Raw genomic sequence first — 14,714 nt, 5'->3', positions numbered from 1 at the left:
CTCTAAGCAAGCATCCGGGCCTTCCGTTTGGTTGGAGCGATCGCTTGAGGTTGAATCGAAAGGGTGAACTTCCAACCACTTTTTACCGACAATTCACCCCTGAAACCCATGGCAGCCTTATGGAGAGGAATACCCTAAGATTCCTCTGCCTATTTGCCTTTCTGATTTTTCACAATGTACAGTTAACGAAGGCTATAAGCGAAGGTAAGTCGACAATTCCTCGGCCACTTCGTGAGTGGGCGAAAACATTGACAAATGGTTTACGAAATTTAACAAATTTATACATGAAATTCTCTATTTCTTTCTCAGAATGCGCCCATGAATGTAATTTTGATGAAGTATGTTATGCAGGTGAGAAAATGGTTAAAAATCGTTGTATTTTATAAGAAATCAAGCGTATCCTTGTTCTTTGATTTCAAACGAACTGAGTGCCCATTGGCTGTTTCCGCTCGAAAGTACAGCATCTGGTCTTGTGGTCTTTCTATCGTTTGTGACATTTCATACATTATTCTGACTCAATTCCTTTGACTTTTTAATTGAATTTCGATTTCTTTACTGTAAAAAAAACTGTTAAGGTTAAAGACAGTTTATGCGAGGCGCGCGCCATGAAAAGCGGGAACATTAAGCTTGTACTTATCTCCACAATAATTCAGCCGGTTGGTCTCGAAAAAATTAACATTCTGTAACTTTTTGGTTTGGCGGATTACCGCTTACATTAAAATAAAGAAACCATAGATTATATTTAGTGGTATTGCTGGAATTATTACCAAATTATGACTGCAATTTCTCTGACGCTTTAACGACTTGACCCCAAACGCCCAAAACATTCACACGGACAGCGTCTTTCTAGACCTAATTATTAAATTTCATTCGAATATTCCCACAAATCGAACACTTCATCCTAATTTTGATATATTCTAGGAGGAAAAGTTTTTTATTTAGATTTATAGAAAGCGTTCTATATTTGTACAATGTTTCTCCTATTCATAGAAAACGGATGGTTTTCGGCGAATCAATAAGTAAAATAAACAATTCTAAACATTATGGCATATGCTTTTTTTTTGGAATTTGAAAATAAAATATGATTCCTTCGTATAAAATGAAAGTTTAACAATTCTCTACTTTAAATAGATTTCCCCTTCTTGTCATTCATTGAACGTTTGACATTTCTATTTTTATTTCGTATACGCTTCCATAGTATCTTTTGTATGTTCATATTCATGGTAACATAGCTGATCAACAATACTTCGTCTGTTATTGATGGTAGAATGGGAAATAATTAAGAAATACAAACGAGCTAGGCGTCCTACTAAGAAGGAGTGAAAGGTGTAGGAGTAAGAGTAAATCACACACTGATTTTATTCAATGGATGGACGCGACGCCATTTGTTCAGCGACGCGTTTAGAAAATCGTTTTTTATCTATGCAAATTTTCTGGAGAAAACACATATTTTAACTGTATTTCTAGGGTTAATATTGACTTTTAGACCAAGTAAGGACATTTTGCTTTAGACTACACCACATATCCAACTATTGTTGCAACAAAAAAAAAGATTCCTAGTTTATCAATCTTTTGTTTTATCAAAGAATGTTCTTCAGTTTGGTTTTGTTTTTAATTTTAATTACTGTAATCTTAGTCAGGTGAGGGGGAAAAAGGGGCATTTTATGTTTTTATTACTATATTATTGGGGGAGAGTGGGCTAACCTCATTAAAATCCCTACTAAAAAGTGGTCATCCTACCCCTGGACAGCCACTGAATTAACAAATCTAGTGCATACTGGTAATCCCCACCCCTACTTTACTTTGTAAACATCTGCAAGATGAAGTTTTAGATTATCACGTTCAAGACTGCTCTAAGCTCAGTGATGAATGCATTGTAGAACTCTTCGAATAAGACTTGAATATAAGAGATTCTCGTAATATATACACTTATTCCAAATAGGGTGGCATTCTGAGAATCCCTGTTTTATTCCATTTTCTTTATGAGTATCAAATAAATACACTCAAACATTATCCTGGCTTTTCAAGCCCAGGATTTAGCCATTTACATGTCACCCATGAACCACTGTGGGTTACCCTGGGTTACGGCACATGGATTCTCAAGTGCAGCCTTATGCAAAAACAATGTATATGGGACTGATTATATAATTATAATTTATGATTACTATGAAACTTACAGAATTTTGCTGATAAGGATTTTCTATAAAATCAGGGGTCCAAACTAGTCTAGCTTTATCAAGTTTTACTGTACTAATACCAGATGCACGTGAGAGATATTACTGTTTCAATAGTTCTTGTTAAAATAACACAATCCATTTTTTTTTTCAGGTGTTTGTGTTAAAGGTTATCTAAAAGGTAAGGTCTAGTCTTAGGAATCTTGTAAAGTTAAACAAATTCCAAAAATCTGAGAGCAATCTCAAGGGCCAACTCAAAAATTGAAAAAAGTCTACGTTTCCATGTCATTGGTTGCAGCATCATCCCTCGAATTGCAATGAAATGCCTGAGTAGTTATTCAAAAACACAAGAAAGAATAACAAAAGTAGACCATATCAATCAATACCTTTATTTAAATGGTCTAAAAGAGCCTGGCACAAGCATACATGGAAAAATTAGGAAGTGGATGGGTGGGAATTCACCTCTTTCCATTTTTCCTCTGATTTTTGGATTTTTTTTATATTTTATCATCTCTCTTAGTTCTGTTATAGTTTGTGTGTTGTTTAACTTATGTTTAAACGCTCCAGTTTTGCTCATGCTTTACAGTTGTGACTATGATAATTATTACTGCACAAGGTATATGTAGGGCTATCTATTTAGAAACTTGTTATTACAAATTTCAAATCTTTTCCCCAATATTTTTATCCCAAAGGTTTTGACTGTTATTTATTTTTTATTCAATCCTGTGAGTCAAGTTCCATTAACTAGTGATTACCAGGCAACAACTTATAAAAACCTACAGTAACTTACAGTTAAGGTTCAAGTATGAAAAAGTAATTACAAGGCATGCATTTCTTGATGCAAAGTTTTTACACTCCTACTGTATTTCCACAAATGCAATCAGTTGGTTCTAAAATAAACTCATTCTCTCCACCCATTTACACCTATTTCAAAAGGGCACTTTACAATGCAAGAACTTATTTTTTCATAAGTAACATGAAATTACTTTATTTTTATAATTATTTTTATTTTCAGATACCTATGACTATTATGGTGATAGATTAAGATCTAATGAAGAATATAATCAAAAGAATGGTTATGACAAAGGCTACCTGGATCGTCGGAATGACATTCCCAAGCGTGTATATGAAAACAGGGAAGCAAATGTGGACAGTTCTGAACCTACCCTTGAAGACAGGACATTAATCAAATCCTTGCCCTTGAAAGATATTTATAATGATTACCGGTCTGAGTTAGGAGCTAGAAGGGGATCAACAAGAGAAAAATCCCAGCTGCCTCCACTTTCTTCTGAAAACTGGGACAGTATTCGGGATGAGGTTAGTGAAGGGGGGGACCACGAGGAGAAAGAGTCATCTCTTTTACCTCCAGAGAGCGACTTCCCTAAAGCTAGCTTATCTGAAGATGGCTTGAGAAAGAATGTGATGCCTGAAGTGCATCCCGACAGCACATTGATGGGGAATGGGGATGAACATGGGGATATGGACAACCCAAATGGTAAAGTCATGATTAAAGGTATTGTCAAGAAAACAGAGAAAAACATTGACCAAGGACCCAACCCAGAAATCAACTACAAACATGTCAAAGACTTCTTCAAGTCTCAGCAAGCCAGTTCTATTGTTGATGTGCCCAAGGCAGTGAAAAGGGAGGAGGATGCAAAGCTTTTTAACACCAAGTTTGTAACTGTCACACAAGGCAAAACTGATGAGGTTGACAAGGAGGAAGGTAAGATGTCTGTGGGTTATAATGGTTTCCAAGGCCATTTACTGACCCTTTCAAGTCAAATTTTTTGGCTATTTAAATAAATGTATGGTATTTGACAGCTTTGATGTAACTGTATGTTGTTGTGTTTCTAAGTTTGTCTGTGTGTTATAATGGGTTTCATGGTACTTCACTAATATTATTTGAGCTAATAAATGCATGGTACTTGACAGCTTTGACATAAGTGTAGGGTGATGTGTAACTTTCTTTTCATTTTTAGATGTTTCAGGAAAAGATAGAGGGACTGTGAAAATTTCCTTGGACAAAAAGTAAGTCACAATACTGGTATTCTTTTGATCTTGTACAGTAATGCTATGCAATTATGCATAGGTTGGTAAACATGTAAACATTTAATATTGTTGCAATCAAACTAAACTGAAAGTTGTCGATTTTGCTTAAACTTAACAAAATAGTAGCTAATTTTAGAATGTCACTTTTTTCAATAGCGGAAATCAGACAAATATCTGGCTAACAATCAATTTACTGATGAATATCATTCTAAACATTGGTTAAGCTTAAAATTAAAGCATAATGTTTGAGGCTATAAGATGAATAGACATTTAATACAAATAACCTTTTTTATACACAACACAGCCTAACTCGCATGCAAGCCATGGAGCTCCTACAGATACTTGAGAAAGCTCTTTGGATTAAACCCCCAACACCCATGTTTACCTTTCTCAAGTAAGAATTTTGTTATGAAAATCAAATAAATAATGATTGGTAAATCTAAATAGCAAATGATTTGATGGTCGACCAAATGATTAAAATGTATAAATTATATTTTAAGTATATAAAATTTATACATTGTGACCAGTAAAACTGTAAAAATTGGGAATATGTATGGAATGTTTGTTCCAACACTTCCAATCACAGTTAACTAGAAAATTGTCTCAACAAGTCTCAGTGTCTGAATTATTGCATCTAATTTGTCAGAAGACAATAAAAATTCTACACGTGTTAGTTGTTTATGGTTTTACTGGTTGCACTGTAATTCTAAAGTGTAAAAGAGACATGCTACTCATAAGATGGCATACTTAATCAAAATATTGTAAAAATCTCTACTTACATACTGTATGGAAAGGGAAAGCCTATTTTAACATCTGGATTGAACAATCTCAATGGTAATAAAGTCTTTACATGCATGGCATTTTGAGGTGGTAGTTATGATAGGTAGTGTTACCATAAAAGTGACATTAAATGGAGTCTCAGATATTCCATATTCTATTTGGAGTACCAAAGCTCTATTATATAAGTAATGTGCAAACAATAATCTCCATCAACTCTTGAAAGGTTTGACTTTTAACATCTTTTAGTTGAACCTCCCATAATATATATGGCTTATTTTTATTGAGTTTATTACCTTAAGGGATGGTTAAGACAAGGTATTTGTTGTTCCTAGGGTAACAGGTCAAGATATCAGTGCTCAGATGAAGGATAACAGCTACACCCAAGAAAGTGGCAAACAAGTTGCCAAAAGACTCAATGAAGGTGAATACTGTAAAATATATTGTTTCGAGTGACTATGATTTTCTCATGATCTACCCATTCTTGGTGCAGAAAGCTGATGCAGATGCAACAACACAAGCCAATGTAATTTAACAGCTCATGCTTCTCTTATGCCTTACCTTACAGGACAAGAGCTAACCCATACCCCTAAATTGAACTGAATTGTTGTTTTTTTGGATATTCACAACTCTCAGTATTTTAAAAATATGTAATATTAGGGTTTGTTTGAATTTCAAAGCTGCAAGGTCAGAGAAAGTCTGAAATGAGCACTTAATGTGTATCAGGATTACATAACCTCCAAAATCTTGTTTCAAGCGAGTGACATCTTTGCTTTGCATTAAATACTCAATGAAAACAGGTCTCATGCAAGTCAGGTCTTAATGTTGCTGCTATGTTGCCTAGTTCTTACACAGAGCATTACTAAATACTTTAATGATGCAATACTTCTAAGCCTACCTTTGGTTCTGTTTTTTAGATGGTTCAGTAAAGGATGAGGTTTCAAAGCGTATGAATGTTCGCATCATTTCTGCTGATGGTGAAGTACCAGTAAGTCAGTAGTAGTCGGAGACCTGGATCTGCATACAACAATATTATTGTTGTATTTTTAGCACAACCAGTCACAATACAGCATAAACAATGTCCTTTTTTCTAAGATTTTCTCGAGATTTTTGGTGTCATTAACTTTTGTCTTGGGGTCTACTGATAATTTTAGTGTTTGAAAATTCTGTTTGATTTAATATGTCATGTTTTTAGTTCTCACTATTTCCATTTTTGTTATCATTCATTATGTTAATATATTAACTACTGGTTTTCTGTACTTCAGATGTGTATACTGTAGTTGTTTGTATTCTGGATAAGCTTCTCAACATTTCAAACAATTATTTATGTCTAAAAGCATACTTTATGAAATTTGCTCATAGTCTTGTTTCATAGTCTAGTTTCATAGTCTTGTTTCATAGTCTAGTTTAATAGTCTTGTTTCATAGTCTTGTTTCATAGTCTTGTTTCATAGTGTAGTTTCATAGTCTTGTTTCATAGTCTTGTTTCATAGTCTAGTTTCTGTTTGATTCCAAGCATACTTGGATGAAAATTTCATTGAATTCCACTGACAGCTGATCTCAGTATGCAAATTAAAACTTGCTTTGCATTCACTATTCATTAAATGGTAATGAGGTTACCAAAGCAATGCCAATCAGGCGCCTTTCAAACAGTGATAATGTCTCCCATAGCCATTCTCTCTTCAAAGAAATGAATATTTGATTTCATTCACCTTATGTATAGTTCTTTGCTTGTTGGTTGTGTTTATCAGTAAACCTTTGTTATAAATTTAGGAACAATCTCTAGGTAAGCTGTTAAAATTTATTTTCTGCTGTTTATTTTTTATCTCCTATTATTTTTTCTTTAACATATTGGTGTGAGTGGCTGATCCAGACAAGGAAGTTTGCTTCAAACAGTATTATTTTATTCAGGCTTGTTCTACTATTTATCCTTGGCTTTCTCTCTATTGGCTTAAGACAAAATGTCACTTCTTCCCAATTATACACAATATATTCAGAATCTAAAGAACACAACAGATATTTGATACATTTTGTTCAAAGGATTTTAAAAGCCATATGTTTGAGTCTTATACTTGGTCGTGTGTGTTTTTTTAAATGGTGTTTTTATGTTTTTCATGTTTCCTCTGTTGGCTTTTGAAGTGCAATAGTTGAGAAATGTGTCCTTGATCTTTTAATGAAAAAGGCTTTTATGATAGCAATCAAGTGTGATGCCCATTATTTTTGATAATGGGAATAAAGGCTTAAGTAATAGGCTTTTGTTTCTTTTTTCTGTTTTATGACAAGGTAGATTGTATCTTTAAGTCTTGAGAAAAATGAACAGAAAAAAAACATGTGACTTGATTCCATATTAATAGCATTTGTAGGTTTGGATTTTAAATTTGTTGTTTATCACAAAAGATACTGGTCCCTTATTTAAACATTTTAAATGGATATCACATCATTGTTTATCCAGGAAAAACATGACTCCCAGGCCGAGCCCAAGAAAGTGACCAATGTCCAGCCAAAGTACTTCCTAGTCACTGTGACTGTTGTTGGTTGTGTAACTGGTGTCATCCTTGCTGCTGTGGCTATTTACTTGATCATGAAAAGGTAGAGTTCATATATAAATGCTTGTAATCTAAATTCTGTAGAAGGTGGCTCTTAGTTCTTTAGTTGTACTATTGATTCCAAATCAATACTTATTTTATTTTTGAATTTTCAGGTATAATGAAACAAAGAAGTTCAAACCTGTGACTCTTCCTGGACAAGAGGCAGCTGCAGACTACCAGGTGTGTGATGTGGTTATGGTGAAGTGCTTGTGACATGGCCTGGTTGTGGTGAGGTGTTTGTTGTATTGGTAGTTGTGGTGAGGTGCCTGTGTCATGTGGTGTGGTTTGGTGAGTTGTTGGTTTCATGTGAGGTGTATGTTGTGTGGTGTGGTTTGGTGAGTTGTTGGTTTCATGTGAGGTGTTCGTTGTGTGGTGTGGTTGTGGTGAGTTATTTTGTCTTGAGATGTAGTTGTGGTGAAGCGTTTGTTGTGTGGTGTAGTTGTAGTTGGGTTATGTTGTGTGGGGTAGTTGTGGTTAGGTTTTTTGTCCCATAGTGTGGTTGTGGTAAGGTGTTTGTTCCGTGGTGTAGTTGTGGTTAGGTGTTTATTCCATGGTGTGGTTGTATAAGGTGCTTGCCATGTGATTAAGGTGTTTTTTCCATGGTGGTTGTGGTGAGGTGTTTGTCCCATGGTGTGGTTGTGTAAGGTGCTTGCCATGTGATTAAGGTGTTTGTCCCATGGTGTAGTTGTGGTCAGGTGTTTGTTCCATGGTGTAGTTGTGTAAGGTGCTTGCCATGTGAGTAAGGTGTTTGTCCCATGGTGTAGTTGTGTAAGGTGCTTGCCATGTGAGTAAGGTGTTTGTTCCATGGTGTAGTTGTGTAAGGTGCTTGCCATGTGAGTAAGGTGTTTGTCCCATGGTGTGGTTGTGGTGAGGTGTTTGTTTCAAGGTGTAGTCATGACAAGGTGCTTGTCATGTGGTGAGGTGTTTGTTGTGATTGTGTGTTATGCAGTAATTATTGAGTGGTGTATTTATAATATGTTTGCATTTCCTAGGAACTCTGTCGACAGCTGCGAGCAAATCAAGGCTGGGACAGTGCCCCCGTGAAGTCTGGGTCTGGGCACATGGAAAAAGAGAAAGGTCTTCTGGGTTCTGCCAAACCTCCAAAATACACCTGGTATGGGCCATTTCCAAGCAAAGAAGCAAAAGAATTTGCTGCATAAAATGGAGGCTAAAATGTTTGTCACAATGTTAAAAAAAATTAAGGGGGAAATTTGAAGGGGGAAGAGTGAAAACAATTTAGAAAGGGGAAAGTCTGGAAGGGGTGCTTCCAGTTGAGTTAAGAGTCTTAAAAAAAATGCCCAGGAATCTAACAGTTTAATTGAAAAGATTTTTTGTATTAGTCAAGGATTGCTACAGTAGATGAAATCTACCTTAAGCTGTATTTAAATTATTTCTCTATTTGTAGGAGCGAGGAGCCTGTAGTACCTAATATGGACATATCAACTGGGCATGTGGTCTTGGTAAGATTTATTTTCCTATTATTAAAAACATCTTGAAGCTGTTATAACTGAGTTTGAATTCTTGAAAAGCACTATAAATTTCATGCCAATTTCAGCTCTACTGAATAAATTCTCAAAATCATGGTTGTGCAAACAAAATCTATTTAATTTCAACACAATCCAAAGCTATATCCCCCAAAAAGTTAAATCCTAGAAATAATCTTGGTACATGTAAGCTGCTCAAATTTTTTTATGGCTTCTCTGTTGATTGTTTTTGTTTGATATCCATTCAGTCCTATATGGAGGATCATTTGAGCAACAAGAATCGTCTGAACAAAGAATGGGAGGTAAAGCATACATTAACTGTATTGGATCTTTTAACTATACGATATGCAAAACATGCTGCCTGACCCCCTTTCTCTACACTCATAGTACTTTGATAATTTTTTTTAAAATAATTTAATATTTAAAACATGAAGATTAAAAATGAGTTAAAACGTGCAGATACAATACCACTGGCAGATCCAGACTCTTTAAAGAGTGGCAAATAGTTAATAAAATGAACATAAAAAGGGGTGGGTGTTGCAAAGAGTGAACCAAAAGTTCATCAAGGGGCTGTGGATAGCCACCAAATCATGCCCGTGGATCCGCCCTTGGAAGACAGGAGCAAAATATGGCAAATTTAAAATTGTAAGATTTTGTTAGCTTACATTTTGTTTATAATTTGCCAAGAGGTTCCTTGCATAATTTAAAAGAAAATGAGCTTTAGTATTTTTTGGTAGATGATCCGTTCTTGAAATATGATTGAGGAAAGTTGCCATAAATCATAAAAAAGTAGCAATTTTGCCCAAATTAGGCAATTTCAGACAAATCAAGAGTCTTGAAATTTGCAATATCTAAAGAACGGATTATCTACCAAAAGATACTAAAGCTTATTTTGCTTTATATTACACAAGGAACATCTATGCAAAAAAACAAGCAAATATAAGCTTTACACGACCTTACAATTTGAGCTTTGCCATTTTTTGCTCCTGTCCCCTTGGAAATACTCATTACAGTTTGTAAGTCTTGCATTGTGTTGATCTTGGCCATCTCTTTTTTTCAAGGCCCTGTGTAACTATGAGGCAGAACCCAGTGTCGCAGACCTTGGTAAACAGGACAAGAATGTCAGGAAGAACCGCTACAGTGATGTGCTGCCTTGTAAGTAACCCAAGTATTCTTTTTGAACCTGAAATTGTCTGGTTAGGGATGTTTTTGATGTTTTCCCCCCTAATTCCAACCCTTGTGTTTATAGATGATCACAACAGAGTATCACTCAGGGAAACAGCAAATGCTACAGGATCAGATTACATAAATGCCAGTTTCATAGTAAGTAAAAAAAAAAGTTAAAGAGTTAAAGGTCTAGTATGTACAATAAAACTTACATAAACATGAAAAGTTTGGGCCCATGATTTTTGTCTGCTCTCTTTGTAATTTTAGGTGTAATTTTATAGGAATTATCATTATAATAGGGAAAAGGAAAGCTCTTTACAGTATATGCAGTATATTTTTTTGAGTGAGCCCCAATTAGGTGGGCTCTTTTGCAATAAGGGGGATTCATGTAGCTTAGTAGAATACTGTCTTTCGAGGAGCGAATACTACAAGATTAAAATGCTTCTCTTTGCTTTGTAGACTGACCATGACCCTCGTAACCCCGCCTACATCGCCACCCAAGGCCCACTAGCGCACACAGTATCTGACTTCTGGCAGGTTGGTGTCTTGTAATATTGCCTTACAGTACTGTACAGTACAAATCTAGTTGTGAGTAGAAACAAAAAGAGCGATTCAAATTAAAGTTACAAGTAAAGTTTTAGCATTGGAGCAACTCCTCTCATCTGCTTATTAGTAAATAAGTATTGTAGCGATCCACTGTAAAGTTGGCTTTCTAGTTAAAATAGACAAAAAACGCAGATTGGATTTTTCCATTTACTTTGGAGTACAGCTACTTTTCCGTCTCTTTTTGCCCTTTCATTTTGGAACTTGAATTTATCTTCTATTTTTTTTTCAAATTCACCATAAATAGCATTAAAATAAAACACAGCAAAGGTTTACACGTTCACAGTAATTATGATGAAATATCGTTGTGTCTGCCATAACTTTGATATGTTTTATTGTGTCAGCCTTGACGTTTGCTCGTTCATGCAATTGCTCACTTTTGTTTACATTTTCTTGTCAGATGGTGTGGGAGCAGGGTGTGGTTGTTATTGTCAATCTGACTCGACTCTCCGACCTTGGACTGGTAAGACCTACTTGATCATTACACTTGATCATTACTTTGACATCAAGATTGTATTATTTCCCAGTGGCCCGGCCTTTGTAACTTACTCATTTGACATTATTGCAGCCTCAGTGTCACCGATACTGGCCAGAAGACGGTCATGAGACCTACCACATTTATGAGGTGTGTAAAGTTGAATTCAGTCGTATTTCTCACTTAACCAAGTTGTCATTTTTGGTCATTTCAAACCCATGGGAAAAAAGCGGTCTTTGAGTTTAAAACCGAAAGTGAATTTTTTTTCTAATGAAAGAAAGCTTACAATAGAGTAGTGGTTGTATGGTTTAATTATTTTAATGGGGTAGCTACTGATGGTAACTGTTTTGCCTACAGGTTCACCTGGTGTCTGAGCATATCTGGTGCGATGATTACCTTGTGCGAAGTTTCTACCTCAAAAATCTTCAGGTACACAGAACGAGCTATTGAGCTAATTTTGTTATTAACGAATAATCAACATTCAAATGGGCCAGTCATTTCGCTGTTTGTTGACGGGAGCTATCTGCGTTCAGCCTTAATTTCATTTGCTCATTGTTCTTATTTCTCTTCTATTGGTTGATCTCTTGTTTGCAGACAAGCGAGACTCGTACAGTGACACAATTCCACTTCCTCTCTTGGCCCGATCTCAACGTACCAACCACACCCAAGCCCTTACTGGAGTTCAGGCGGTAAGCACAACATCTCGTGGAAAATAAACCCTATGTGAATGTGCGACAAGTAGGCACAATTATAGTAAGCTTCTACTGAAGTAGAGGATGTGATATCACAGTAGATGTAGTAAGCAGCAATTAAATACCCACTAAATTAAAGTTTAACAGATTGTGAAGCCACTTTCTACCGAATAATACAAGAGCAGGTTATAATGGAGTGAGCCTGCCTTTCATTTCCAGGAAGGTTAACAAGTGCTTCCGTGGCCGTTCATGCCCGATTGTTGTCCACTGCAGTGGGGGTGTTGGCCGGACGGGCTGCTACATTCTTATTGACCTGGTCCTCAACAAGATGATGAGAGGTAACACCCTATAACTAGCAGCACCCTATTCCACCTACAGCCCAAATTACTACCCCACCCTCTTCCACCCACCCCCATACCAACAACAATCCGTCAAAATCACAGCTTTATTTCTCACCCACTAAACTAACTTATACTTTATGATACAATATGCTCGGAAAAGTTTTTCGTTGAGTATTTTTGTAGAGTGGGCTTTAAAAAAATGTATCACGATGAAGGGAGGGGGAAGGGCTGAATTATAATGTATGAAAAGTCTGCCATGTGAGGCTTCTGGCAAGCAATAAGTCGTGATTTGGAGATATGATTAAGTTAATAAAGTTGTTGAGTGACTCAAGAGTGTTAATAAATTTCCAGGAGCAAAGGAGATTGACATAGCGGCCACCGTGGAACACTTACGAGACCAGAGACCACATATGGTCAAGACAAAGGTATGTTTCTTTCCTCTCCTATTTCTCCCTGCTATTCTCTATCACGTTCGATTGACTCTCCTTTGATAGAGCACTCCTGCTCTTTCACACACCTTGGACAAGTAATAAGATGCGCAAATGGAACTGTGGTCGAGGTTTAGAATTCTTAATGATTTTTTTTTACCTCTGTTTTTCAGGCACAGTTCGAGTTTGCGTTGACGGCAGTTGCAGAGGAGGTTAACGCCATTCTTCAAGCCTTGGCCAAGTAAAATAAACAACGACAACAACAGCTATAGTAATATTGAAATAGTTCAGAGCAAATCAATTTATTTAACTTTATGGAGTATAGCACAGACCATCCAGAAATCTCCAAAACGCGTCCGAATGCAAAGACAAGCGAACTTCTTTATCACTTTTTTATCATCTTAACAGGCAAAAGTTATATCTGTTACAAGGAACAAATGGATATAAAAGCACTTGTTGGATCGTTGTGCTACGCTCGAACGTTCATGATCGTGGGGAGGATTTTATTTTTAATGTATTAATAGTTAATTTCGCAGATTATCTGCTTAGGAAATTCACTGTTAGCACTAGTGCTTGGGAGTAGTTCCAAGTGCTTGTGTCCAGTTAGCAACAGAAAGGTGTAGATATTTATTTCTTTGTATTATCGTTTACAAGTCGTTCTTTGTGCATGCGCGCAGCAAACTACACTGTTGTCGTTTTAAGACTCGATGTTAACCTATCTAGTTTCCCTGGCTAGCAGTTCAGTAGAACACCTTTTAAAACCTTCTGCATGTTTGCCACTTTAAGTACGACTTGTAAATATCGAAAAAAACTCTTCGCATTCAGAATGCAGACAAATTTTAATTTCGGGAAAGGCTAGAATCATACTCTAGCGCAAAGCATGTAAGGGCGAGAATTAAAGAATTACTGTATATTTGACACACATATATCGAACAGGGAAGACAAATAGGCAAATAGTTGTAAATCAAGAATTTAAATTACGTTATTTTCATGGTCCACCGTATTTTATTTTTCTACTTGAGGTATGTACTAAGGATTTGATGATGGAGTACGGTAAATCACCTCTACTGATGTTGTGTTCAACTAGCCCAAGAACTTCCATTAAAAACAGGGGGCTCGGATGTGACCCACTCCATTGACCGTAGCTTTGGTTGCTTTGTTAGCAATGACACGGTCTCCGGTGGCATGCTACATAGTTTTCAATAGAGGCCTTACTAGAACAATTCCTTCACTCATGGGTATTATAAGGTTTTTTTGGGTACTAGCAGGTTTTCCCAGCAACTTTTGAGAGGCTTCAAATCGAGGCTATTGATCTTATCGTTTCTGCGTGAAGGGAAAATCCGCCCATACCCAGAGCATAAATCTACATGTATCAATCACAAAAAATAATGTAGTTATCACATGGATAAATCGAGGTAAATAAATCAAAAGGTGGTGGTGTAAAGTGTGTTATATTGTGGCAAGCAATCGCTGTTACTGTTACTGAGATCAAGTACAATACGTGACAGTGGTCGCAAAACAAAGGCCCGGGGTCAACTTCTAGACTATACTTAGAACCAACGTGACGTAGTTTATATTGCGACGCGCGCTACCGTGGCCACTCCTTCGCGCATTGTTTGGATTGGCACGAACTTTGTGACTAATAAGATTCTATCGTGTTCTGAAGTCCACTGAAGCATTTCTTTGCCATTTTGGTTGGCTTGTGTCGTTGATATTAATAACGTTTCTCGCATCACCATTGGCCTGCTCCGCAAAACTGTCAAGGTGGCCACGATAGTGTGGGTCGCATTGTGATGCCCTTCGTTCACTGTCAGACTTCTTGGAGGAATAATTATGGAAAATGTGCCCAACACAACCCACCCTATTATTTGCATTATTTAAGACTTGTGAAAAAAGCAAAAAATGGTGTGTTTGCAGTCACATAATATGCTTACCAC

The 14,714-nt window shown here is 36.4% G+C and overlaps 1 protein-coding gene across 2 annotated transcripts; it reads left to right on the top strand.

Annotated features, from left to right (window-relative positions):
- Positions 1-14,221, top strand: LOC5521214 (receptor-type tyrosine-protein phosphatase N2). 2 transcript variants are annotated; one of them, XM_032366449.2, is made up of 23 exons: positions 1-204; positions 310-351; positions 2,329-2,355; positions 3,190-3,897; positions 4,154-4,202; positions 4,528-4,617; positions 5,336-5,424; positions 5,918-5,988; positions 7,452-7,588; positions 7,701-7,767; positions 8,580-8,701; positions 8,993-9,047; positions 9,320-9,373; positions 10,133-10,226; positions 10,321-10,394; positions 10,698-10,775; positions 11,242-11,304; positions 11,410-11,466; positions 11,674-11,745; positions 11,911-12,005; positions 12,228-12,346; positions 12,701-12,774; positions 12,951-14,221. In XM_032366449.2, the coding sequence occupies exons 1-23, from the start codon at positions 120-122 to the stop codon at positions 13,020-13,022; spliced, it is 2,394 nt and encodes a 797-aa protein (XP_032222340.1). In that variant the 5' UTR covers positions 1-119; the 3' UTR covers positions 13,023-14,221. The 2 variants fall into 2 exon arrangements, with proteins under 2 accessions (XP_032222340.1, XP_001641012.2); XM_001640962.3 differs by lacking the exon at positions 4,528-4,617 and having other exon boundaries at positions 2-204.
- The last annotated feature ends 493 nt before the right edge of the window (positions 14,222-14,714 follow it).

The sequence above is a fragment of the Nematostella vectensis genome, chromosome 2 (genome assembly GCF_932526225.1).
Source record: "Nematostella vectensis chromosome 2, jaNemVect1.1, whole genome shotgun sequence".
Lineage (NCBI taxonomy): Eukaryota > Metazoa > Cnidaria > Anthozoa > Actiniaria > Edwardsiidae > Nematostella > Nematostella vectensis.
Note: the sequence above shows the minus strand (reverse complement) of the source record. Positions and strands in the feature narration are given on the sequence as shown.

Bases quoted from the DNA above. Each gene is read 5' to 3' on its own strand.
- LOC5521214 (XM_032366449.2), top strand. From the start codon at position 120: ATGGAGAGGAATACCCTAAGATTCCTCTGCCTATTTGCCTTTCTGATT. The intron at 2,356-3,189 runs GTAAGGTCTAGT...TTTTATTTTCAG, and splicing joins TGTTAAAGGTTATCTAAAAG to ATACCTATGACTATTATGGT. The intron at 7,768-8,579 runs GTGTGTGATGTG...TGCATTTCCTAG, and splicing joins AGGCAGCTGCAGACTACCAG to GAACTCTGTCGACAGCTGCG.